Below are 27656 nucleotides of genomic sequence, written 5' to 3'. Positions count from 1 at the left end.
GGAGTTTAGGAGTAACAATCTATTTGCACAGAGGCACCCAAGCCGCATTTGATGAGACTTGGAAAATGTCATCTGGATCAAAAGAAGAGGGTGCCACTTGCCTGAGTGTGTGCTCCATAAATATATGAGCAAACTCATACATCCTCTGCATTCACCAAGAATTATTTAGCAAAACTGTACAAAAAAAACCAAAAAACAAAAAACAAACAAACAAAAAAAACAATGATCCCCGTGACGTTGGGGATGCAGATTTAAGCCCCTGCAGACAGGAAGTGAAGGTCGGCCCTCCAGGAGTGTTAGTGCCTCTGTATACCCCGCCCTGCGGGCAGGAGCCTGGGGCCCAAAGCCTGGCGAGTCTGAAATATTCCACAGTGTGCATTCCGCAGGGGTGAGTTATGATTGGAATGAGACTATTTCTGCTCACTCCCTCTATGACTCGGCCTTTATGTTTTAAGCCTTAATATTATGGTAAGGTAGCTTTTGACTTTTAATTGCCCTGAACTTCTGTCAGCATCCTATGAAAGGAGAAAATGGAAAGGAAAATAAAATCATATCCGTACTGCTTTTGAGTTGCATCCCTGTGTATTTTTGCCACCCCATTAGTTTTCAACTATTTTAGCCTATAAACTTCTCTTGCCCCACCACCGAGAAAACCGAATCAGTCCGTCATGCAGGTATGGCTGCGAGGTGTGAGAACACTAAGTTCTCTAATATTAAAGAGAATTACGCAGCTTTCGGGCCTATTTTTTGATTGCCACCTGTGTGGGAGACCCCGATTCACACAAGTGCTGGATTGTCTTCCTGCTTTTTCAAGAAACACCCTCTCCCTCGGAGAGGATGTGACGTTTGAGGACTTGAGTGCCTGTTGCCGGGGTCAGCCACAAAGTGCTCCCTTCATCTGGAGGACAGAGAAGGCACCGCCCTCCTCAATGGCCCCGAACTTGAAGATGACCTCAGACCCCAAGCTCACACTTTCCAAAAATAAAACTGTACCTATGTGCTTTACCACACCCACAAAGATTGGCTCCAAAATCGTGTACCAAATAGTTTTGGCAAGTGAAAATGGGAGCTGAGTAAGCCAGGTATTTCACAGTAACTATGGCTACAGGTTTTATTAGCACTAATACCAGGATGTGGTCAGATCAGATATATTCAGGCAGCAAACATGAATGCGGGTGTTGTCAGTGTGTATGCCCGTAAATTCTCCAAACTGGAAACACAGCTCCTAATGACTGATTCAGGAAGGATGGGGCCAGGGTTGGGAGGGTGGAGGGCTGCCTCCGGAAGGGAAGCTCAGGGGTTCTCACTTGAGCTTTAATTCAGCTCTCCAGTCTGATCCTTGCATTTCGATTGCAAGCCTCCCTTCTCAGTGTTCTTTCACATGCCTGGCTATTCTCCACGACAATCTTGAGAGATATCTGGGACAGCTCCTGGCCTCATTTCTCAGATGAGGAGAGGGCTCAGAAAGCCTGACTGGTTCACTCAAGGTCAGAGGGTTGGAAGACAACTGAATCGGGACTAAAACTGGGTCCTCTGGCTCCCAGCTTGATGTTCTCTCCACTGCACCCCTCTGCCGGCCTTTTGTATTGTGCGTGGAACATTTTGAGACGCATTAACTCCTCTTGCAGACAGCCCTCATCCTTATTATTTGTCTGATTAGCCAAAGACCAAGGTCAGTGGATCCAAATGGTGGTTTCAGCTGGAAAGGGCAGCTTTCCTTTTGCCTTTTGTCCTCACCTCTCCTTTTCAAGCCCCCTGCCTCACTCTCCCCTACGTAGACTACCGTGCAAGACTAGGGAATCTAGTCCCTACTCCGGATGCAGTTTGTAGTCTGGGACCCGCAGGCTTTAAATGCAGTGATGGGACTGGGTGAGGCTGGCAGGGTGGGGAAGGCTGTGGGATGGGGGTTAAGGAGGACACACAGGCCCTTCTAAAGCCCCAGCAGGTTGTGGCTACGCAGGAGGATAGGTTGGTGGCCAAATCTGGGGACTAGCTAAAAATTGGTAATTGTACATGAAGTTAGAGGAGGGGAAAAAATAAAATCATAATGAAAGTGCCTATGGGTTGGTTATAGCTCTTGGACTGCCAGCGAGCACTCAAAGGAGTTTTATGCCTTTGGGGTACCCGCTGTCGTATGTGATATCGCATTGTATTCCTTTTCTTACATTTTGGGTCCTATTAAAATGTGAGCTCCCTTGGTGCAGCCACTCTGGAAAGCAGTGTGGAGGTTCCTCAGAAAATTAAAAATAGACCTACCCTATGACCCAGCAATAGCACTGCTAGGAATTTACCCAAGGGATACAGGAGTACTGATGCATAGGGGCACTTGTACCCCAATGTTTATAGCAGCACTCTCAACGATAGCCAAATTGTGGAAAGAGCCTAAATGTCCATCAACTGATGAATGGATAAAGAAATTGTGGTTTATATACACAATGGAATACTACGTGGCAATGAGAAAGAATGAAATATGGCCTTTTGTAGCAACGTGGATGGAACTGGAGAGTGTGATGCTAAGTGAAATAAGCCATACAGAGAAAGACAGATACCATATCGTTTCACTCTTATGTGGATCCTGAGAAACTTAACAGAAACCCATGGGGGAGGGGAAGGAAAAAAAAAAAAAAAAAAAGAGGTTAGAGTAGGAGAGAGCCAAAGCATAAGAGACTGTTAAAAACTGAGAACAAACTGAGGGTTGAAGGGGGGTGGGAGGGAGGGGAGGGTGGGTGATGGGTATTGAGGAGGGCACCTTTTGGGATGAGCACTGGGTGTTGTATGGAAACCAATTTGACAATAAATTTCATATATTGGAAAAAAAAAAAAAAGGAAACATTCATTAAAAAAAAAAAAAAAAATGTGAGCTCCTTGAAGACCCAGAAGACACCTTAATCAGTCAAGAGTGTACCCATAGGGTGTGACACACATGGCAGGCTTTCAAACATTTGATGGATGACTGATTCGGTAAACACCCCCTCGGCTGAGAAGAGAATGTCCAGAGGTGGAAGGCGTCACCTGAGGATGGCAGCCGTACAGCCTTGTGGTCATGTGCAGGATCCTCTCACACTCAGATAGGACCAGAGTCCAACCTCTTCTGACTTTAGGAGCTCTGTAGCCTTGGGCAAATTACTTAATCCCTGATAGACTCAGTTTTTTCATCTGTGTCCTGAGGATGAAAAGACCCACCTCCAGAGTCGCGGCACTTCGAATATAAAAGACGGTGACTTTTTGATACAACAGATCACCCCCTGTTTCTGTGAAAGGTGATAAGACATTTTGCCAACCTCTTTTTGCGGCTTTGGCCTCCTAAAGTATCTATGTCAAAAGAGGCCAGTTAAAGAAAAACAAGTGAGCATTCTAGCTGAATGAGCAGGTGAAAGTTGATAGTGATGGACAAAACAAGGCACCCCTAAGAAACTAGATCCAGGAGGTCAGAAAGGCTGAAAGCAGGAGATGCAGCTGGAAATGAATGGAAATCAAATTCTCAAGAAAGCAGGAAGACGGTGAATGTGTCTGCCCCGATTCTTCAGGAATCTAAATCTAACTAAATCTAAAGCTAACTCGCTTTTTAAATCCATTCAGGGAAAAATTGACCAACCTCTGGTTAGAACAAAATAAGTCTTTTTTTTTTTTTTTAAGAGAGAAAGAAAGAGAGAGAACGCAAGTGGCGGGGGGGGGGGGGGGCGGTTAGAGAGAGAGGGAGACACAGAATCCAAAGCAGGCTCCAGGCTCCGGTCTGTCGGCACAGGGCCTGACTCGGGGCTTGAACCCACCAGCCACAAGATCATGACCTAAGCCGAAGTCAGACACTTAACTGACTGAGCGAGCCACCCAGGCACCTCCAAAATAAGTCTTTAACACAGAGATGTTTTTCACATTTCACACAATATGAATAGTATCATAAACACAGAGCTGCATGGTTCTCAAGGCAATTTAAGGTGCCTGCTGTGTGAAGTGTACTTAGGGCTACATGCTTTGCACACATGATATCTTATTGCTCCCAACAATTCATTCATTCACTCATTCACTCATTCATTCTTTCACTCATCCATTCCACAAATACTTATTGCCAGCCCACTGTCTACCAGGCACTGTGCTAGGTATGGAAGGTAAGATGATGTAGCACAGTGGATAAAAATGTCTAACCCTCTGAGAAATGTGCTAACATCTCTGTTTATAGAAGAAAACACCAAGATCAAAGAACTTAAGTGAATGCCGCCCAGACTCCACACCAGTGGAATCCTCACAGAAGAGGGCAAAATCCTTCTCTGTATGTTTTCTAGTTTAGGGGAAGAAAAATCAGAAAATTCCCTTGTGATCTCAAGGACATGAATATGTAGGAATTTGTTGACTTGCTAACAGGCTGGAGATATGATATTCAATCCATTTAGCACAGTTGGAATTTTCAGAGAATCAGAGAGACAGGACTGCTGGTATCTAATCCTAAGGGGTGACTGAAAAAGACTAATTAGGGGTCTACAGCATGGACCCTTTGGAGACAGTGTAATTAGCCATGAGAAGAGAGAAAAAGAAGGAAAGAGGGAAGAGAAAGAGCAAACGAGAATAAAGGGGCTAAAGATTCCAGGCATTCCCTAACAGAAAGCCAGAGAAAGCCCAAATGAAAACCTTTTAAACTCTTTTCATTGTTCTTAAATTATTTTCTAATTATTTCCTTGGTATCATCTTTGAGTAGAGAGAGAATTTCTATCTCCCCTGTATTTCCTGGCATCGCTTAATTAATACTTGATTGATTGAAAGATTGACTCATTTGAACCTGGAGTGAAATGGAGCTTTTTAATTGTCTTTTCTGCTGAACCTGAAATAGAGCATATAGTAATTAGGAAAGGATCCCTTGTTATCAGAAAGTCCCAGCTACAATGAGCTCTTTGTAACTAAGCAAAAGGAAAGTAGGTGATAATATAGGAGCTGATAAAGCACACCCCCCCACACACATTCCCAACTGCTTTCAGTGATATGAAATTTTCTTGATCATTATTTCCTCCTTAAATGAGTTAGTTGGCTGGAGAATGTGGCTGGATTGTGGGCTAAATGGTGGGTAATTGCCATCAAAGTCTGGCCACAGATGTGACTGATGGTCATGTTTCTATGCTCTTCATTGCTCCTTGTCTCTCTCCCTAATGACCAGGGCTGAGTGATTAACATTTTTTTCAAAATCTCTTTTCCTTTGGGACACTTGGGTTAGCCGGCATGACTTCATTCATTCTTTCAACTACATGCCAGTCTCTGAGCATCCAAACAAAATAAGACAGGCAAGGGCCCCATTCTTATTAGGCTCATTTCTAATGCAGGAAGGCAGTCAATAAATGTGTAAATAAAGTGACCAGAGCATCATATATCGAAAGAGAAATTTAGGAGTGGGAAACACTACAAAGGCAGTAAGACAGGATGGCGTGGTAGAGGTTGATTAGGGGTTGGGCTTCTTAGTTAAAAAAAGCCTCCTGCTGAGGTTACACTTGACTGGAAATGCATTTGAGGTAAGCCCTGAGTGTTATGAAGTGGTCAATCACACCAAGATCTGAGAACAAATGTACCAAAGGGGCAAAGAAGTTCATGAGGGGAGTGGACAGTCCTAAAGTAAGGTGCATCCAGGACCTGTGAGTGAGAAGGGGGTACAAGATGAGATTAGAGGAGGCAGGGCCAGATGAAGGAGGCATTTGTGGGATATGTTAAGGGTTTAGACTTTACTCTGCAGGCCTTGGGAAGCCAGGTGGGGAGTGGAGGTGTGAGGCTGGGGGGTGATATCATCTGGCCTGTGTGAAAAGAGCAGCCTGTAGAGACAGAAGCAGAGAACCAGACACTGGTTGGGCAGCTGTCACATAATCCAGGTGAGAGATGATGTTGACCTCGTCTTGGAATGGGGAGAAGTGACTGGATTGGGCACATATTTTGGAGACAGAGCTCATAGGACCAGCTGATGAAGAAGTGGGGGGTGAAGCAAAAGGGACCTCTTAACCTCCTGGGGCTGCCATAGCAACGCACAAGCTGGGTGACCTACGCAGGAGAAATGTATCTGTCTCATGTTGTTCTGGAGGCAAGAAGTCTGAAATCAAGAGGTTGGCAAGGTCAGATTCTTCTGAAGGCCACAAAGGAAGGATGGGTTGCAGGCCTCTTTCCTTGGCTTGTAAATGGCCATCTTCTCTCTCTCTCTTCCCGGTGTCTTTCCTCTGTGCATGTCTGTCTCAATGTCCAAACTTCCCCTTTTTTTTTTTTTTTTTTTTTTACATTTTTTATTTATTTTTGGGACAGAGAGAGACAGAGCATGAACGGGGGAGGGGCAGAGAGAGAGGGAGACACAGAATCGGAAACAGGCTCCAGGCTCCGAGCCATCAGCCCAGAGCCTGACGCGGGGCTCGAACTCACGGACCGCGAGATCGTGACCTGGCTGAAGTCGGACGCTTAACCGACTGCGCCACCCAGGCGCCCCCAAACTTCCCCTTTTTATGGAGGACACCAGTCACATTAGATTCTGGGCCCACTTCACTCCAGCCTGAGCTCATCTTCACTAATTACATCTGCAACAATGCTGTGTCCAATTAAGGTCACATTCTGAGATACTCGGGGTAAGGACTTCGACGTAAAAACGTGAGGAAGGCGACACAATTCCACCCTTACCTGGGAGAACCACGGATACGGTCAGTCTCCTGCTTAGCCTGAGCATTGAAAGACATCATTCATTCACCAAACATTTATTAGCACCTATTGTGTGATAGACATTGAATGATGGTGTCAGATTACACAGATGAGTATGAATCCCTGCCATACAGGAGCTTGCAGTGAATGTGAGAGAAAAGAGACAACAAGTACCATATATATTAATATATGCATATAAAATATTATTACATATGACTTTTTGTACTTTTCTGTATTCTTATAATTTTCTCAAAAAAAACCCCAAATAATTATAATATAGTAAGATAAGAACTATGGGAGGATATTGGCCCTGTGAGAACTCAGAAGAGAAAGAAATTGCTGTGGGGAAGCTTGGGAGTAGAGAGCTGATAGTTCCAGAAGGCCCTCCCCCACAGAGGAGGCTTGAGGGACAAGGAGCTCTCCTGTGAATGGACAGAGAGAAGAAGGTGAGAAGACATTCCAGGCAGACAGAACAGCATGTGCCGAAGCATAACAATGGGAGGGAGCAGGAATGTTGGGGAGAATTCTGGAAAATGTAGTAATAAGGGCGGTGGTAGGAGATGAGCCTGGGATGATAGGAGGCGAAGGAGTTATGATTATCCTGCAAGCGATGAAGAGTCAAAGAGGGGCTAAGCAGGGGGACGTGACCACTTCCAGACTTTGGAAAGATGAATTGGAGGAAGGAGAAACTGGACAAATGTGACAACAATGGGGACAAAGAAAAGGGCGTCTGAACTTTTCAGGTCCCTTTCTTTTCTTCTCCACCTTTTGTCCTCTGTACTCACTGCCAGGGCTGCCCAGCTTAATCCACACCTCACCTTGGGTGCTCACAGGCCCCCGGGCACCGGCCTCCTCCTCTACTGGGATCAGCCGAGCTCTTCCCCCTTCAGAGCCTTAACCCTGCTGTCCTGCCCCTCAGAAGGCCCTTTCCTAAGCTCTGCACACAACTGGATCCTTGCCATTCTTCAGATCTCCATTCAAAGTCACCTCCACACAGGCCAGGCCAATTATTTCCTTAAAGTACTAACAACATACTTTGCCCTTCTCCTCATGGAAAGTAAATAGCTTGACCACATCTGAGTTATTCATGACTGTACCCACAGTGCCTAGGAACATGGTGCCTAGGACTAGAATATGCTAGGAGCTCATTAAATACACTGGCAGAAGGAAAGAAAGAGGGAGGGAAGAGATGAAGGATGGTTTGGTGTGGGGGTGAGGAAGGAGGCTCGTATCCCACTCTGCCCCATGAGGTGGGATCCATGGAGAGAAAGTGAATAGACTGTATCCACATCCTTATGATGCTGCTTCTGAGTGATGCCTGTGCATATTTTAATTCTGAAATGGTTGCTTTGAAAAAGAAGGATGAGTGGAATAAGTTAGAATATCTTAGGGCACCTGGGTGGCTCAGTCAGTTAAGTGTCCAACTTTGGCTTAGGTTATGATCTCGTGGTTTGTGAGTTTGACCCCTGCTTTGGGGCTGGAGCCTGGAGCCTGCTTCAGATTCTGTGTCTCCCTCTCTCTCTACCCCCCCTCCCCACTTGTGCTCTGTCTCTCTTTCTCAAAAATAAATAAACATTAAAAAAAATCTCTTTACTACAGGAAAACTAGAGAAAAGAGGGGGAGAGAAATGCCTCTTAAAGGAGACCTATATAGTCAAAGTCATAACTTCAGAACCGTTCCCAATTCTAAAAAGGCAGACAAAATCATTATTAGCTGAGGAGCTGAGAGATGTTTCTTTTGGCCAGCCTTTGGTTTGGGGTCGAAAAATAAGGACTCACATTTATCACCAGGCTCAGTTCTGAGAGGCTCTATCTACCTCTACTGATTCACTTAGATTTCACAACAACCTACTATTGTGAACTCCATTTGACAGATGAGAACACTGAGGCCCAGAAAGTAACCTTCCCAGTGTGGCACAGTCAGTGGGTAGCAGAGCCAGGATCTGAACACAGGGTATCTGGTCCCAGAACTAGCACTCTGAAGTGCTTGGCTAAACTCCTTTCTGGTCAAAGCTGCAAACTCTCCAGGAGAATTGTTGACCTCATTGCATATTTGTTATAATCATTACCCCAACGCTACCTTTTTGTTGCTCGTATTAGTCAGGATAGGCTAACAGGTTTAGCCAATAATCTTCAAAATCAATGGCTTTACCCAACAAAGGTTATTTCTCACTTACTCTACTGTTCAGTGTGGTCAGTAGGGGTGTTCTGCTCGTGGTCATTCCGAAACACCTTCTCCTGTACCATCCCAGCGGCCTTGGAGTCCTCTGCTGGGTCCTTTGCACCTAGCCAGCCAGTGAACAAGCAGAGTGAACGTGGAGGATGTTGGGACAGGTTTCAGGAGCCAGGCCCACGTTCCCTCAGCCACAACTCAGTCACCTGGTCCCACAACTATTTAAGGGGGCTGAGAAGGGTAGTCTAGCCTCAGCCCAGGACGAGGATATGGTGGGCATGTTGCCAAGAGCTGCCTTAATGCTTATTCATGAAGACTTTTGTAAGGGAGACCTTGGCAGGAGGTAATGCTGGGAGTCAGAAGACATTGATCGGGCCCTGATTCCACCAGTTGTCAGCTGTGTGACCTCCAGCAAATCACAGCCCCTTTTGGTCCCACATGCCTTACAAATAAAGTGAGGATACCCAACCAAATGACCCATATCTGGATTCTTCCAGTTCAGAATGTCTATATGACAAAGCATCATTTTATCATTTCTAATAATCATAGTGCCTTAATCATTTTTATATTGATGACCTATGTGTGCCCTTGTTCAAAATTGCACCCATAATTATAACATTGATTCTGAGGAAAAATACTATCTATTTTCTTCTAATACTTAATATCTAGTTACATACCATAAATGTATATGTTGGGGGAAGAAAAGAGCCTCCAACTTTGCATCTGAACTAGGTACTTGAAGCCATTAATTACACTGGGGAAAATACAGATATCTGTTTCATCATGCCTGGAACCACGTTTAAGTTATAAGCACAATTCTCCACTAGCAGATTATTGCTGTGATCTGACCATTTTTGTACAAAACAGTACTTAAATCTGTTAGAAGGCATCTGAGCATGCCAGGTGAGCAAGGGGAGAACCGTCAAGAAAATCTGTATCCAGAGCAGCAGAGTTAATAACTACTGACTGAGGTTCTACTCAGTGCCCTCGCTGCCAGCACACCTTGGTTTCTGAAGTGTGTGACATTATTGTAACCATAGGGCTTTTGCAAGAACTGCAGGGGCAAGGTTTGGGCAGGCAGGGTTGGAGAGGCTGGGACTTAATAAGATGTTCTAAACCTCCAGGAGAAATGGCAGGGAGTCAGGCAGAGACGGATGAGGTTCCCATATTGAAAAAAATAAAACGCGGCAGACTCGGAGACCTGACCAGGGACTAGGGGTGGGCGTGGAAAAGCAGAGCACGGCCTGGGACACTGCCTCATGCCCCTCTGCCCAAGAGTTCTCCCACCGTCCACAGGAGAACACCCCAGTCAGCCCACCTGTCCCTCCCTCCGCCACCACCCTCGCCCTCATCCCTGCTGCCATTTTCCCTGAACAACTGTAATCTTGCCTCCCACTCTTGTCCCTGCCAGCCTGTCCCCTCTCACCTCAGCAATACTCTTCTTTGCAGAACACATATGGATTATGTCCCCTCGTTTGCTTACCCCCCATGGCTCTTGCAGCATACACCAGCCACTAACACGGCTTACAAGCCCTGTGAATGTGGGGGCCACCTGCCTCGTGGGCCTCATGTCACCCCACTGTCACCCCCACTCACTGCTGCTGACTTCAGCCACACTGTCATTTCACGTCCTTTTCAGAAGAAGCAGTGGCTCCAACTGTTTGACTGAGAAAAGGCACAAAACACATATTTCCCTAGAAATACACATACTTCTAGACTTTTGGGGGACACTTTATAACTCATTAGCAACTGAACTCATGGCTTCCAATTTAGAGACACTTCACCTGCAAAGGTAGCTGAGGGTTGAAGAAAAACCTATCAAGCATATTACTTGAAGATGCTTTAAATGAGTTTACTCTATGTTTCAAGACTTTATAGACACCCTGACCATGTGTTGCTCTTGTAATTGACCATGTTTTTGCTCAGATCGTGGTTGAATCCTCCCCACCCAGAGCCTGCCCCACCTCCTTGAAAGCATCATGGGCTTCTCCTCTGTCACACTTCCCGTATGCTATTTTCACACCTGTATGTGGGGTTTTCTGATGAGTGTTTGCTTCCCACACTAGACTTTGAGCACCCGAACAGGGACCCAGTCCGCTTGTTCCCGGTCACCCAGGACCCAACACAGTTCTCAGCATGAAACAGGTGTTCCATACATAGTCATTGAAGGAATCACTGAGCAGACACCTGCCCTGATTATAATTTCCTTTTCATTTCTTTCCTGTAACCCTCTCTAGACCAAATTGTTTACTCCTTTCCCTGGGCTGTCTTCATGTCCCTTTACACAGAACTTGACCACAGGACTCATCACATTATACTTCTGCTATTTTTCTCTCTCCTCTTTGCTCAACTGGAAAGCGCTCAGGGCTAGTGACATAGTGGGTGTTCAATGAATGTTTACCGCATTGAATTGTGACCTCTGGGAAAGCAGTCTTGGCCCAGATGCTCTGAATACACGAGAGCAAGAGGTAATGCCTAAAGAGGCCCCCCCACAGCAGGCCACCGTGCTGCTGTGCACAAACATAAACCTCATCTCCACCTCCTCTCACCCATGACCCATTCCTTCATTCAACACAAGGCTCCTATGCTGATGCAAGAACTTGCTTATACAACAGCTTTTAAACCTGACAATTGTCCAGAAACCGTCGGGCTATTTGTTACAAGCATAAACTCCAGGGCTCACCCTAGATCTACTGCATCAGTGTCTCCAGGAGCAGGGCTCAGGAATCTGCACTTAACTAATGCCCTAGGTGACTCTTAAGCAGCCAGCCTGGCTAGCAGTCCATCCTTGGGTGAAGAGTTAAAGCAACACAGTGATATCCACAGCATGAGGTAGAAAAGTCAATGGAAGCATTTGAGGAAAGGCCAAGGAGAGGTCTTTGCTGCCAACTTTCAATTATAAGACGCCCCCCTCCCCACCCCATGCACACTCTGGAGTCAGCAGCTGAGCAGAGGAATCTTTTAAGGTTCTGAGAGAAACCTGAACCTCCCACCTCACCCTACCCCTTAAAGGAGGCAAAAAAATTGGACCATTTGGAGGTCACTGTGGAGTTGCTCTTAGGGATTTTAACTGGGTACTATCATGATCTTTATCATTAACATTTCTAGAAAGCATCTACTACCCCACAGACACTATTCTACAGCTTTACATGTATTATGTCATCTAACAATCAGGAACAAAGAGAGACTAAATACAAAGTAGCATGCTCTGCCCCCTGCTGGGGAGCTCCAGAAGGAAAACCAGGCTCTTGGCTCTCAGGGATGGATCAGATCTCTCTGTGGAAAGACCCATCCCTGTACACTTCCAGGGATTCCAAAGCCAGGGAGAGGGGTTGGGCCCACCAAGGGCTAGGTATTTTCCCCAGGCCTTACTTTATGAGATCAATAATCCTCTAGACACCAACAGATTCCCTCAAAGAACCCTTCTCCATCCTTCTTGACGGATGCCAGAGTCTAGAATTACAGCCGCAGACCTGCTGACCGCCATAAGCAGCAAGGTTACCTGTGAAGTTCTCTTCATCTGGATGGGGTGGGGGCCTATGGTTCTTTGATGATGATGATTGGGTATGGAGGTAAGGGAGGGAAAAGGAAAGCTCAAGGCTAGAATTAATCCATTGCTATCTGGAGATAACTCACTATTTCATAGATTATGTTCTATAGTATTTTACAGTTTACAAAATGCATTAAATATATTGAGCTCTTTTAATCCTCACCACATCATTACGAGGGAAGCTCATTAGCTTCATTTTGTAGCTAAGGTTCGGTAACTCACCAAGGTTACACACATTGACCCAGGGCTCAAACCCAGGTCTCCTGGCTCTGGGATCGTTGTTAGCCATCAACATGGACAGATCGAAGCTTCTTGGGAGAAAGAATGAATGAATGACTCTCTCTCCAGTGAGATACTATGGAGAATATAAAGATGAATAATTTTTGGTTTTAAGGAAACTGAAAGTAACTTTCCCCCCTTCTTTTTCCTCTCACCAACCCTCATAACAACAATCATCAAACAATCGTGTTTGGTTAATGCCTGTTGTTGGTTTTATAAGAATAGATGAATTATCTTTCAAACAGTGTCAGCAATACTTGAGATCCAACAAAATAATGGTGCCTCCCAGAGAGCATTTCTAAGGCCCGAAGTCTGGCTCCTTTTACAAAACATTCTGTGGAAGCTCAAACTTTTAATTCATACCACCAAGGAGATATTTGATTGTTTCCTGGAAATGCTAACAATGAGAGGCTCATAAATACTAATGAAACAGTATAGATTAGCAGAGCTCAGCAAGTAACCTGGGGGGCCTAGAAGAGAATTCTTAGATTAAAAAATATAAAGAATACCTTTTTAATTGAATTTTCCCCAGACTTGGCTCCCAAATGTTAATGAATACTCTTTTTGGCTATATGGAGAGTAGACTCAAATAAGTACCTTCAGGAATCCAAAAGTGAATTATCGAATTAGCTTTCCCTGGAAAAGAAATCTATTTATTCAAAGGCTATTTTAGGTGTCATAGGATGGACGAGCTTGAGACAAAGGTTGGGAGGGGTAGGAGGGCCTGAGACATTGAGATAAACATAATTCAAATGCATGCTTCTATTTCAGCCAACTAAGCAACCTAAGTTGAAATTTGCTTATTTGTCCTTTATGACATGATCCCTCAATAATAACAACTTCCTTGGAATATACGAGGCCCCATGTTACCAGAAACCATGTCTTTAGCTTTCCTCACTGAATCCTAATACCTAACACAGTGTGGGGCATGTATTAGGTGCTCAATAAGTGTTTGTTAAATGGATGAAGAGCTCTCTTAAAACATTTTCCAGCGCTTCTCAGGCCCTTATCTTTTCTTGAAGGGCATCCTACTATTATAAAGACACCAAGGGTGCCTGGGTGGCTCAGTCGGTTAAGCTTCTGACTTCTCAGGTCATGATCTCATGGTTCATGAGTTTGAGCCCCACATCAGGCTCTGTGCTGACAGCACAGAGTCTGGAGCCTGCTCTGGATTTTGTATCTCCCTCTTTCTGTCTCTGCTCCTCCCCCGCTTGTGCTCTTTCTCTCTCTCAGAAATAAACATTTAACAACTTTTTTAAAAAGGAGGAGGAGCCAAGATGGCAGAACAGCATGGAAGTTTTTTTGTGTCTCACGTCCATGAAATACAGCCAGACCAACACTAAACCGTCCTGCACACCTAGAAAACGGAGCTGAGGATTAACACAACAATCTGCACAACCTGAACCACAGAACTCAGCAGGTATGTGGTGCAGAAAGGTGAACTGGGGGAGACAGAAGCTGCGGAGGGCAGGGGGCCACTGTTGTGTGCGGAGAGAGGATGGAGACGGGGGCGGGGGGATACAGGCAAAGCACCCCCCCCCCAAAAGCAGCTGGAGAGAAAGTGGAAAAGTGGTAACAGCCACAGGGACTGAACTAAAAAGGCAAAAAGGAGAAAGGAGAGAGGAGAGGGTTTAAATTCCATTAAGACTGTAAACAGAGGGAGCGCAGAGGCTGAAATGCCACAGCTCCATACCTGGCGGTGCTCGGGTGGGAAGGGCGAATCCCCAGGAGCAGAGTGGAGTCCGGGGGTCTTCGGGCCACACGGGGAGAGGCGGTTCCCCTGCTGGGAGGACACCTGGTAGAGGCTGTGTGGGTCCCCAAAGGCAAGGCGCCAGTGGACCCGGGAGAACAACCACATTCACTGGTGCTGGAACAATGTCATTAAGGGTGAAGCCTGGTGCCAGACGCGTGTTGTGATTTTCCATAATCCCCAAAACGCTGCTGCTACACTATCTCGCGAACTTTCTCTGGGGTGGGCTGGCACCCGGCCTCAGTCTCTGGGCGTCGGCAGCAGCATGGTCCCGTGAACGTTCCCGGGTGCGGCCAGCACCCAGACGTGGCTCAGTGAGACCCTCCCGCAGACGGGCAGAATGGATCAAAGTCACAGTCCCTCAGAAATAACGGGTTGGGAAAAACAGCCGCATCTGAGACAAAACCCAGGAGGGAGGTGCTGTTTGGTCACGGACAGTGTAAAAGCAGGGAGCAGACAGAAGCCGAAGACAAAGGACGGGTGCGCGATTGCCGATCGGGGAGAGCAGGATTCCGACACGAGACCGGGTAGCTGGGTTACTCCATTGTTACCATTCCCGCGCATGCGCATACGCACCTACAAGGGCCACAACAACCCACCCCAGGAAGCTAAGCAGCGCCATCTAGTGGAGAATGGAGCCGTTACCCTAAGCCCCGCCCAACTGGGCCAACCTCGCTCTTCAGGAACACGGCTCTCCACCTACTTATTTTACGGACTAGAGGCGCTTCATAGTTTGACTTCTAGGGGAAAACGAAGTAATTTGAGTCTTATTTCAGTCTGTTCGCTGGTCCATCTATTCAGTTTTCTTTCTTTTTCTTTTTTCTCTTTTTCATTTCTTCTTTTTCTTTAATACAGAAAAAGAAAAAATTCATTTTTATTTTCAATTTTTATTAAAAATATTTTTCTTTAATTTTTTTCTACTTATTGTTTACTCTTGTGTAAATTTTTCATTTCCATTTTACTTCTATCATTTCATTTTAGTCTACTTCAGTGTATTCATTTTTTCAAATTTTCTAACGATTTCCTTTTTTTTCTTTTCTTTCCCCTTTTTTTTCTAATCTATCAAGCCACTTTCAACACTGAGAGCAAAACACACCTAGGATCTAGCATCATTTTTTTTTTTCAACGTTTTTTTTTTTTTTTTTTTTATTTTTGGGACAGAGAGAGCATGAACGGGGGAGGGGCAGAGAGAGGGAGACACAGAATCGGAAACAGGCTCCAGGCTCCAAGCCATCAGCCCAGAGCCTGACGCGGGGCTCGAACTCACGGACCGGACCGCGAGATCGTGACCTGGCTGAAGTCGGACGCTTAACCGACTGCGCCACCCAGGCGCCCCTTTAAAATTTTTTTTTTTTCAACGTTTTTTTTTTTTTTTTATTTTTGGGACAGAGAGAGCATGAACGGGGGAGGGGCAGAGAGAGGGAGACACAGAATCGGAAACAGGGGATCTAGCATCATTTATTCGATTTTTTTTTGCGTTTGAGTTTTTTTTCCTTTTTTGTTTTAATATTTTTTATTTTAATTTTTTTACCTCATTAATTCCTTTTCTCCCTTCAAAATGACGAAGTGAAGGAATTCACCACAAAAGAAAGAGCAGGAAGAAACGACAGTCAGGGACTTAACCAACACAGATACAAGCAAGATGTCTGAACCAGAATTTAGAATCACGATAATAAGAATACTAGCTGGAGTCGAAAATAGATTAGAATCCCTTTCTGTGGAGATAAAAGAAGTAAAAACTAGTCAGGATGAAACAAAAAAGGCTATAACTGAGCTGCAATCTCGAATAGATGCCACGGTGGCAAGGATGGATGATGCAGAAGAGAATCAGCAATATAGAGGACAAACTTATGGAGAATAATGAAACAGAAAAAAAGGGGAGATTAAGGCAAAAGAGCACGATTTAAGAATTAGAGAAATGAGGGGCACCTGGGTGTCTCAGTCGGTTAAGCGTCCGACTTCAGCTCAGGTCATGATCTCGCGGTCCGTGAGTTCAAGCCCGCGTTGGGCTCTGTGCTGACCGCTCAGAGCCTGGAGCCTGTTTCAGATTCTGTGTCTCCCTCTCTCTCTGACCCTCCCCCGTTCATGCTCTGTCTCTCTCTGTCTCAAAAATAAATAAATGTTAAAAAAAAATTAAAGAATTAGAGAAATAAGTGACTCACTAAAAAGGAACAACATCAGAATCATAGGGGTCCCAGAAGATGAAGAGAGAGAAATAGGGGTAGAAGGGTTATGTGAGCAAATCATAACAGAAAACTTTCCTAACCTGGGGAAAGACAAACACATCAAAATCCAAGGAGCACAGAGGACTCCCATTAGATTCAACAAAAACTGACCATCAACAAGGCATATCAGAGTCAAATTCACAAAATACTCAGGCAAGGAAAGAATCATGAAAGCAGCAAGGGGAAAAAAGCCCTTAACCTACAAGAGAAGACAGATCAGGTTTGCAGCAGACCTATCCACAGAAACTTGGCAAGCCAGAAAGGAGTGGCAGGATATATTTATTCAATGTGCTGAATCAGAAAAATATGCAGCCAAGACTTCTTTATCCAGCAAGGCTGTCATTCAAAATAGAAGGAGAGATTAAAAGTTTCCCAGCCAAACAAAAGTTAAAGGAGTCAAGTCTGTGACCACTAAACCAGCCCTACAACAAATTTTAAGGGGACTCTCTGAAGGGAGAAAAGATTAAATAAATAAATAAATATAATGACAAAAGCAACAAAGATTAGAAAGGACCAGAGAACACCACCCAAAACTCCAACTCTACAAACAACATAATGGCAATAAATTCATATCTTTCAGTACTCACTCTAAACGTCAATGGACTAAATGCCCAATCAAAAGGCATAGGGTAACAGAAAGGATAAGAAAATAAGATCCATCTATATGCTGTTTACAAAAGACCCACTTTAGACCTAAAGACACCTTCAGATTGAAAGTAAGGGGATGGAGAACCATCTATCATGCTAATGGTCAACAAAAGAAAGCCAGAGTAGCCATACTTATATCAGACCATCTAGACTTTAAAGTAAAGACTGTATCAAGAAATGAAGAAGGGCACTATATCATACTTAAGGGGTCTGTCCACCAAGAATACATGACAATGATAAACATTTATGTGCCAAATGTGAAAGCACCCAAATATACAAATCAATTAATCACAAACATAAAGAAACTCGTTGACAGTAATACCATAATAGTAGGGGACTTCAACACCCCACTCACAGCAATGGACAGATCATCTAATCAAAAGATCAACAAGGAAAGAATGGCTTTGAATGACACACTGGACCAGATGGACTTAACAGATATCTTCAGAACATTTCATCCTAAAGCAGCGGAATATACATTCTTCTCCAGTGCACATGGAACATTCTCCAGAAAAGACCACATACCGGGACACAAATCAACCCTCAGAAAGTACAAAAAGATTGAGATCATACCGTGTATATTTTCAGACCACAACGCTATGAAACTCAAAATCACCACAAGAAAAAATTTGGAAAGGTAACAAATACTTAGAGACTAAAGAACATCCCAGTAAAGAATGAATAGGCTAACCAAGGAGTTAAAGAGGAAATTAAAAAGTTTATGGAAGCCAATGAAAATGATAACACCACAACCCAAAACCTCTGGGATGCAGCAAAGGCAGTCATAAGAGGAAGGTATATAGCAATCCAGGCCTTCCTAAAGAAGGAAGAAAGATCTCAGATATACAACCCAACCTTACGCCTTAAAGAGCTGAAAAAAGAACAGCAAATATAACCAAAAACCAGCAGAAGACAGGAAATAACAAAGATTAGAGCAGAAATTAATGCTATCAAAACCAAAAAACAAACAAACAAACAAACAAAAACCAGTAGAACACATCAATGAAACCAGAAGCTGGTTCTTTGAAAGAATTAACAAAATTGATAAACCACTAGCCAGTTTGATCAAAAAGAAAAAGGAAAGGACACAAATAAATAAAATCAAGAGTGAAAGAGGAGAGATCACAACCAACACAGCAGAAATAAAAACAATAATAAGAGAATATTATGAGCAATTATATACCAATAAAATGGGCAATCTGGAAGAAATGGACAAATTCCTAGAAACATATATACTACCAAAACTGAAACAGGAAAAAATAGAAAATTTGAACAGACCCATAACCAGTAAAGAAATTGAATTAGTAATCAAAAATCTCCCAAAAAACAAGAGTCCAGGGCCAGTTGGCTTTCCAGGGGAATTCTTCCAAACATTTAAGGAAGAGTTAACACCTATTCTCTTGAAGCTGTTCCAAAAAATAGAAATGGAAGGAAAACTTCCAAACCCTTTCTATGAAGCCACTATTACCTTGATTCCAAAACCAGACAGAGACCCCACGAAAAAGGAGAACTACAGATCAATTTCCCTGATGAACACGGATGCAAAAATCCTCAACAAGATATTACTTGTGAACTGGATCCAACAATACATTAAAAAAATTATTCACCACGATCAAGTGGGATTTATACCTGGGATGCAGGGCTGGTTCAATATCTGCAAAATAATCAATGTGATTCATCACATCAATAAAAGAAAGGACAAGAACCATATGATCTCTTGATAGATGCATAGAAAGCATTTGACAAAATACAGCATCCTTTCTTGATAAAAACCTTCAAGAAAGTAGGGACAGAAAGATCATACCTCAAGATCATAAAAGCCATATATGAAAGACCCAATGCTAATATCATCCTCAATGGAGAAAAACAGAGCTTTCCCCCTAAGGTCAGGAACAAGACAGGGAAGTCCACTCTCACCACTGTCATTCAATATAATATTGGAAGTCTTAGCCTCTGCAATCAGACAACACAAAGAAATAAAAGGCATCCAAATCAGCTAGGAGGAGGTCAAACGTTCACTCTTCACAGATGACATGATACTCTATATAAAAACCTAAAATATTCCACCAAAAAACTGCTAGAACAGATTCATTAATTCAGCAAAGTCGCAGGATATAAAATCAATACATAGAAATCAGTTGCATTCCTATACACCAACAATGAAGCAACAGAAAGAGAAATCAAGGAATCGATCCCATTTACAATTGCACCAAAAACCATAAAATACCTAGGAATCAATGTAACCAAAGAGGTGAAAAATATATACACTGAAAACTATAGAAAGCTAATGAAAGAAATTGAAGAAGACACACAAAAAATGGAAAAAGATTCTATGCTCCTGGATAGGAAGAACAAATATTGTTAAAATGTCAATACTACCCAAAGCAATCTACATATTCAGTGTAATCCCTATCAGAACAACACCAGCATTCTTCACAGAGCTAGAACAAATAATCCTAAAATTTGTATGGAACCAGAAAAGACCTCGAATAACCAAAGCGATCTTGAAAAAGAAAACCAAAGCAGGAGGCATCACAATCCCAGACTTCAAGCTACGCTACAAAGCAGTAATCATCAAGACAGTATGGTACTGTCACAAAACAGACACTCAGATCACTGAAACAGAATAGAGAACCCAGAAATGGACCCACAGATGTATGGCCAACTAATCTTTCACAAAGTAGGAAAGAATATCCAAAGGAATAAAGACAATCTCTTCAGCAGGTGTTGTGGGAAAACTGGACAGCGACATGCAGAAAAACTAACCTTGACCACTTTCTTACATCATACACAAAAATAAACTCAAAGTGGATGAAAGACCTAAATGTAAGACAGGAAGCCATCAAAATCCTCGAGGAGAAAGCAGGCAAAACCTCCTTGATCTTGGCCGCAGCAACTACTTACTCAACGTGTCTCCAGAGGCAAAGGAAACAAAAGCAAAAATGAACTACTGGGACCTCATCAAAAGGTCCCTGCACAGTGAAGGGAACAATCAGCAAAACTAAAAGGCAACCAACAGAATGGGAGAAGCTATTTGCAAACGACATATCAGATAAAGGGTTAGTATCCAAAATCTATAAAGACCTTATCAAACTCAACACCCAAAAAACAAATAATCCAGTGAAGTAATGGCAAAAGACATGAATAGACACTTCTCCAAAGAAGACATCCAGATGGCCAACTGACACATGAAAAAATGCTCCACATCACTCATCATCAGGGAAATAAAAATCAAAACCACAATGAGATACCACCTCACCCCTGTCAGAATGGTTAAAATTAACAACTCAGGAAACAACAGATGTTGGCAAGGATGCGAAGAAAGAGGATCTCTTTTGCATTGCTGGTGGGAATGCAAGCTGGTGCAGCCATCCTGGAAAACAGTTTGGAGTTTCCTCAAAAAATTAAAAATAGAACTACCCTACTACCCAGCAATTGCACTACTAGGCATTTACCCAAGGGATACAGGTGTGCTGTTTTGAAGGGACACGTGCACCCCAATGTTTATAGCAGCACTATCAACAATAGCCAAAGTATGGAAAGAGCCCAAATGTCCATTGATGGATGAATGAATAAAGAAGATGTGGTGTATATATACAATGGAGTATTCCTCGGCAATCAAAAAGAATGAAATTTTGCCATTTGCAACTATGCAGATGGAACTAGAAGGTATTATGCTAAGAGAAATTAGTCAGAGAAAGACAAATATCATGTGACTTCACTCCTATGAGGACTTTAAGACACAACAGATGAACATAAGGGAAGGGAAGCAAAAATGATATAAAAACAGGGAGGGGGACAAAACATAATAGACTCTTAAATATGGAGAACAAACAGAGGGTTACTGAAGGGGTTGTGGGAGGGGGGTATGGGCTAAATGGGTAAAGGGCACTAAGGAATCTACTCCTAAAATCATTGTTGCACTATATGCTAACTAATCTGGATGTAAATTTAAAAAAAAATTTTTTTAAATAAAAATAAAGACCCCAAATAAATACACACCCTATGGAGGCCCTCTCTACCTTGGCCACAATCTACAGTCCTCCCCTCTCCCACCCTGAACCCCAGGCTCACCAGAAGACAGCCTGTTCTCCTGCCATATTCTAGAAGTTTCTCTGCCTAGAATCTTTGAACATCCTTTTACCCATGTTTCCCTGTCAAGGTCCTGCTCATCTTTCAAGGTCCTCCTCAGGTGGCTCTACCTTCATGAAAACTGCCCTAATATTCTCCAAGGGCTCAAAGCCCTTCCTCTCTTTCCCTAGATGAACCCAAAAGTGGGCTCCTAATGCATTTACGCTCCCTGCAGGGACCAGCATGACATCTGACACAGAGTAGTTTGTCAACAAATGTGGTGGTGGTATCTAATGTGAGTCCTAGAAATACGGTATGAGGAGCATTTGGTCCCAGGAAAATATATGTGTGGATCAAATTAGTGAAAAGCCCCCAAAGTCTTCCCTCAAGAGAGCATGGAAATCCCTCCAGATAGGCAAAAAAAAAAAATATATATATGGGGCCAAACAAGGGCTGAAGTAAAAGCAAAGGTGACCACAAAGTAAGAAGGGAAATCCAGAGACCCAAGTGTGTGAGAAGGAGCAAGTCAGTGGATTGGCTTTGATGGCAGGGGGCGGGGAAGATACCCAAGGGTGCTTTTTCTCGACAAAGAGCCTGTGGGCTTGATGGCGTGTGAGCATATCCACGGCACGTGATGTTCCAGGGCTTCTGAGGGGCTCACACGGAGCCTCTGGCAAAGGGGTGTGACTTCTCAGAATGTTTCTCTTTGTTGCGAGTTGAGTTTATGTTCAGGCAGTCATATGCTTTCTATAAACCTCCCCTTGAGCAGGACTGGATTTTTATTGTATGTATCTTCATGCATTTGTGAAGTATCTAACAGTGGGAAATAAATCACTGTGCAGTCTTCTTCCACAACAGATTGGGATAAACGTTTTTAAGTCAATCTGGGGAATAGCCAAGTATTGTAAGATTCTATAAATCCTGGGCCACTTGCCAAAACGGGTTAATTCTGCACAAAGGAATAGGAGGCTCAGAGCGACACCTATGAAGGGCTTGCAACGTGGGGATCTGGAGTCAAACGCCCCAGAATCAGTCAGGTCAGCTCTGCCACTCACTCACTCACTGTGTGACCTCTGCCTCTGTCTCTCCAGCTGTAAAGATGAGGAAAATACCTGTACCTACTTCCTAAGGTTGTAATGAAACAAAATGGGTCAATAGGTGTAGAGTGCCCAGGATGGTGACCGGCATATCAGGGCCATTATATAGCATTACTTCACTTTCAAGGACCAAGCGGTACAGCAGTAGGCACCCGTTTATACAACTGCATAAAGTGTGTAGATAACGTCCTCAGGGCATGAGCCCAAATGCCAGCAGGCTAGGACTGAGTTCGGGTGGAGTTTGAGTGACCACACAGGTACGTGCGGAACTTACAGAGTGCTATCCAAGGAATTAGACTTCTGTGGACAACCCCTGAGTATAACACACTCCCCAGGAGGGGCCACACATTTATGTCCCAGTGACAGAATGAAACCTGGACTTCATAAAGATTGTGAACCCGGGTCCCCAGCGGTTTTCTCCATAAACATCCCGTTCTCTCTTTAAAAACATAACTCATGTGAAAGTGGTTAGAAAAGTATCAAGTAAAACACAAATATAAAGTAACATCATCCTGGTTTTTCTGATTGCCCAGCAGCCTTGGAAGAGAAACTGACCCATTATCCCCAACTCTGGGTGTTTGTGGCACCTCTGTGTGGCCTTAGGCATGTCCCTTCCCCGCTCTGGGCCTCAGAGTCTTAATCTTTCAGTGAGAGCATTGGTTGCGATGATCTCTAAGTTCTCCAGCTGAAAATCAACGGGTCTTTGATCTTTGGGTCCCAGACAATGTCTTGTACCAGAAGGCCTCTTGAATTGCCTTGAACCATGTTACCCTCCAAGTCTTGTTTACACACAGGAACCTGTAGATTCCAGAAATAAAGGAGCCTGTAAGACCTTACACTTGAGAGCTGAGGCCTAAGATACATGTGGAAAGGTGGAGAGGGTACCGGTGGAAGAAGGGCCACTCTGTATAAGCAACCAGAACAGTCCCAGCTATAGTTGAGCTGAGGGTGGAAGTATGGACCCCCATCCCAGTTTCTAAACACCATTGCTGAGCAGCCTGCGGGACTCCTTTTCCAATGCCAAGAACAGGCACAGGCAGGGCAGGAGTCTTGGGAATATTCAGCTGGGGGACAGGAAGCAGAGATGAGAGCGATGAGGGAGACGAGGAGAGAAACAGAGGGAACCAGCACATGGTCCCCCACCGCAAAGCTCGGTGAGTCCTCTTTGGGCACAGGAGCGGGATGTGAAGAGGGAGGAGACGGAGCTGGGAAGAGAGCGTGAAGGGACAGTAAAGAAGTCAGGGCTGAGGCAGGACAAGGACTGCTGACCTCATAGCCTGGGGAAGGTCCAGGCCCCTGTGACAGGCGGCAAGACTCAGATATTCCGTCCTGTGCTTAAGCTTCAGTATGTGTGGAAAATGGCATGTGTGTTCACAGAAAGTGAGACACAGCTGTCCTGTGAGGAGTATGGGTTCAACGCCCATCAGATGAGCTACAGGGAGAAAAGATGGAGAACCGCTCCTACAGAGGTGCCAACCCCTACCCAGAACGCTGAATCCGCACGTTGATTCACGTATCCACCAAATGCTGAGCACCCGCGATGAGCCAGGTCTGATACACTATCAATTCTTATCCCCAATAGAGCGTGTACAAGAATAGTGAGTACTTACTTAAATGTGTGCATTTATTTTGTTTACTGGGTTTCAATACAATTTCAGCGAACTCTGGAAATCTTCAATTCCGTCCCTTTTCCTAAGCCTCAAAAATACGTCGTTGTTAAAAATTGTAGACCGTTACCATTGCGTTTCTCTTGAATTGTCTGTTTTGCTCTCTTCAGCTGGTAACAGGTGCATGCCCAAGCCCAGGGCTCGAAGAGGAATAAATTGCAAGTGGACAAGGCTGTCTCAGCTTGAGCCCAGGACTTTCTAGTGAGCTACGAGTTTCCTGTGGCCCCAGCCTAGCCCGGCGCCATGGAGAAGATCAGCTCTTTCTTCAGCATCATTTGGGACACCATCTTGACCAAACACCAACAGGGCCTCTTTAACACCATCTGCCTGGGCATCCTGCTGGGGCTGCCACTACTAGTGGTCATGACATTCATCTTCATCTGTTGCCACTGCTGCTGGAGCCAGCCAGGCAAGAGTGGCCCACAGCCGGAGCGAAACAAAGGGAAGAAGAAAAAGAAGAAGAGGAAGGCCGAGGAAGACCTCTGGATCTCTGCTCAGCCCAAGCTTCTCCAGATGGAAAAGAGGCCATCACTGCCTGTCTAGTTAGGCAGGGAGCAGAGGCGTCCTTCCTCGGGGACTAAGCCACCTTCCAACTACACACGGGCTAGAGAGCAGCAAGGCCCAAAGTGATGCACTCGTGTCCACAGAGGAACTAACCAAGGGACGAACCTCAGGCTGAGCGTCCCCGTGGAGGACACCCCAGAAAGAATATGGACAGTTCTTGGGCACTGTCTTGGCAGCTATGTGTCCGATAACAATGCTCTTTACCACAGACTCAGGCATCCTTTCCACCTGCATCCCGCAAGCTCCATCCGCAAAAGTACAAGGAACGTTTGTCCATACATCTTGACACGTCTCCCAAATGCACACACATGCCCACAATAGTGGGCACACAATAGTGCCCACACACACACACATATACACATGCGTGTGAATTCAGGTACCTGGGCAAATATATTCTGTTCATCAAATGGTCATTGACGACCTACTTTGTACAAGTACATCATCTTCTCTCCCAAAAATTTCTCATAGGAAGGCCTGGCCGGGTTCGGGCACATGTGCACAATTACATACCCAGATAAGGTACCACTGTCTACTCCTTACACCACTCAGGCTAGAGATATGTGATTTCCTATTCCTATCTCCACACAACCTTTTACTGGAAATCCTCGTATTTGGGCACTCCAGCAATATACAACTGTATCAGGTTGTGCATCGATACAGACACGCCAAGTTCCTGTGTTTCTCACATGGGAGAAAAAGTTTCAAGTGAGGTGGATCAAAATCCATTGAAAGCTGTATCTTGCAACTCATGACAAGGTCCCCATCACCATGGATCAGTATCGAATGCTGTCTAAGACCTCTTTTTGAGACGCTACCCCCAGAACCACTCAGCAAGGTGCCCTTCTCCAAGCACAAACTAACAGCTCTTGGTGGTGACTTCTAGAATGTTCTGGAAACCAAGGATACTCCATTCACTTCCGTGAACTGCAGTTGTGAGCCTGTGCAATGTTTTACAGACGGGAAGGAGATGCTACATCTGACAGACACCTGACCTAGGGATTTCCTATGTAACCAAAGCTTCTCAGCAGGGAAGAAATTGAGGCAATATCCGGTACAGTCTCGCGGAAGGCACACTGGAAACAATTTCATAAGGTTGTAATGGATGTGTGGCATGTTGCAGATGGGATACAGAAGTTACAGAGTTTAAATGAAAGTAGAGCGAAGCTATATAGAGGTTTATTAATATTTATCTTGAAGCTCAGGCAAGTGCCTTGCACACAGTAGGTACTCAGAACTGTCTGTGGATGCTGTTGGATACGTGATGATGTTGAGGGCCAACGTGTAATACCTCGCCAATCCCCCCGAGTGACCTTCTGTTCTGAGCCCACTAATTGCTCCAACGGATGGAAGTTGGGTATTGAGTGCCTCACAGGCATGCGCAGAACCGACAGTCAGATTGGCCTGTGCGCCCCGAGATCCACGACTGAGTTGAGGCGAGTGTCTCCCCACCAGGCTGAGGTTGGGGGGCCGAGTTAATCCACATATGTGAGGAGATGGTTGGTATTTTGATTGTATTGTGACTGTATGACAAAGATGTATAATTCCCAAATTGGAAGCGGGTTGTGGTCTGAAAGGTCACTTGCAAATCTGCTGGGTAGCTCTCTTGAAATATTTTCCCACAGAAGCTGTTCTAGGAGGCAGTAAAATTGCAATTTAATTAACAATGTAGCTAAACTATGATATCTATAGTAGCAAGAAGCTAAATTCTGCAGGATTGTGTTCATGGCAAAATGTCCTCCGTTTGCTCTCTTGGGCTGCCTGGTACTCACCTGCCCTCCAGGTATTCTCCGGGCCTGTGGGGGCAGGCGTCTCACTGCGACTGCTGCATCCGTCTTCTAACCGGCGACCCTGTGAGGCAGAATTCAGGCCTTCCCGTGTTTTAAAACCAGTCGCATCCACCTTCTCACACCGGTGGCCCCAAATGCCCTGGCTGCTCAGACCCCCTAGTCATAAGCCCCTTCTAGCAGAGAAAGAAGCACTCTCTGGCTGGCTGTCCCCTTGTACACGGACGGCTCATCATGGAGCAGCTGGCTGTCCCCTTCCCATCACAGGACGATTGCTCATCGCCCCACACCAAATGCACATGCCTCCCCACGCCCTTCCTGCCCCCCTAAAACGGATGACCTTGGGGAGACACGGAGCTGACAGCTGAAGCTGGGTGTCAGATGTGATCTAGGAGAAAGTATCGCTCGGATCCGGGACCACACAAGTAACATGGTTGCCATGGCAACTGGCTGCTAGCTTGAATTAAGACGGCAGTCAGTCAGTTGTCATTGCCGGGAAGAGGCCTCTGTCTCCAGGTGCAGCACCCCACTGTCCCCTAATCAAATGGATTTGAACTACCTCCAGGCGCGAAACACCCAGAAGCTCTCTTCTCACTTGTTTCCATAGCCCAGGACTTAGGAGACCCAGATGCTGAACGAGGCTTATGTTTTCCCCACCCCCGCCGCCTCCCTGATAGCCTTCACCGGGGTCCCCCCAACACCATCCAGGGTGCCATAGGCCCCCAAACTTCTGTTGAGTAAGTGGGTCCATGAAAGGAGCCCCATTGAAGTCACTGGAGTCACTCCCTGTTCCTCCCATCATCCTTATCTTCCTCTCCCATGTTTCCTTCTCATCTCATTCCTGCTCCTCCCAGCACCCCCAACCCGGTCCACCCCTTATTCCTCTTCACTTTTACTCCTTCTCCCCAACCAGCACAGGCTTGGGGAGGAGTCCCCGGGCCGAGATCTGAACAACTCCAGCCAAACTCATCCACCGTCATCAGAGAAGGCCTCCTCCCCGCTGCTCAATGTATTCTGGTGGCTTTTTTATTTCTTGGGGGGGGGGGGGGGGCGGGGAGTGGGGAATGTAGAGAAAGGGCAGTCACCTTCTCAAGAAGAGTATAAATGGTCCAAGCGGTATAGTGTTTGTCAGAACTTTTTTTCTAGAAAATTCAAACACATGCAAAAGAAAAATTTATTTAAATAAAATATTTGGAAGACA

General features: G+C 44.9%; 1 protein-coding gene across 3 annotated transcripts in view; it reads left to right on the top strand.

Moving 5' to 3' along the window:
* KIAA0040 (KIAA0040 ortholog) overlaps window positions 1-27656 on the top strand; it is a 44315-nt gene extending 16659 nt beyond the window's left edge. Inside the window, exons 3-4 of one of the 3 annotated variants that reach the window (XR_009254533.1) lie at window positions 13913-14069; window positions 24218-24353. Coding sequence is in view for 2 of the 3 variants with exons in the window: in XM_058702168.1 (XP_058558151.1) it covers window positions 24351-24650 (300 nt within the window). In the remaining variant the exon portion in view is untranslated. Of the gene's footprint in view, window positions 1-13912; window positions 14070-24217 lie in introns of all 3 variants that reach the window. The other 2 variants (XM_058702168.1, XM_058702169.1) reach the window with 2 other exon arrangements.

Source organism: Neofelis nebulosa, chromosome 15 (assembly GCF_028018385.1).
Source record: "Neofelis nebulosa isolate mNeoNeb1 chromosome 15, mNeoNeb1.pri, whole genome shotgun sequence".
NCBI classification, from domain to species: domain Eukaryota; kingdom Metazoa; phylum Chordata; class Mammalia; order Carnivora; family Felidae; genus Neofelis; species Neofelis nebulosa.
This window is presented reverse-complemented; position numbering and strand designations above follow the sequence as displayed.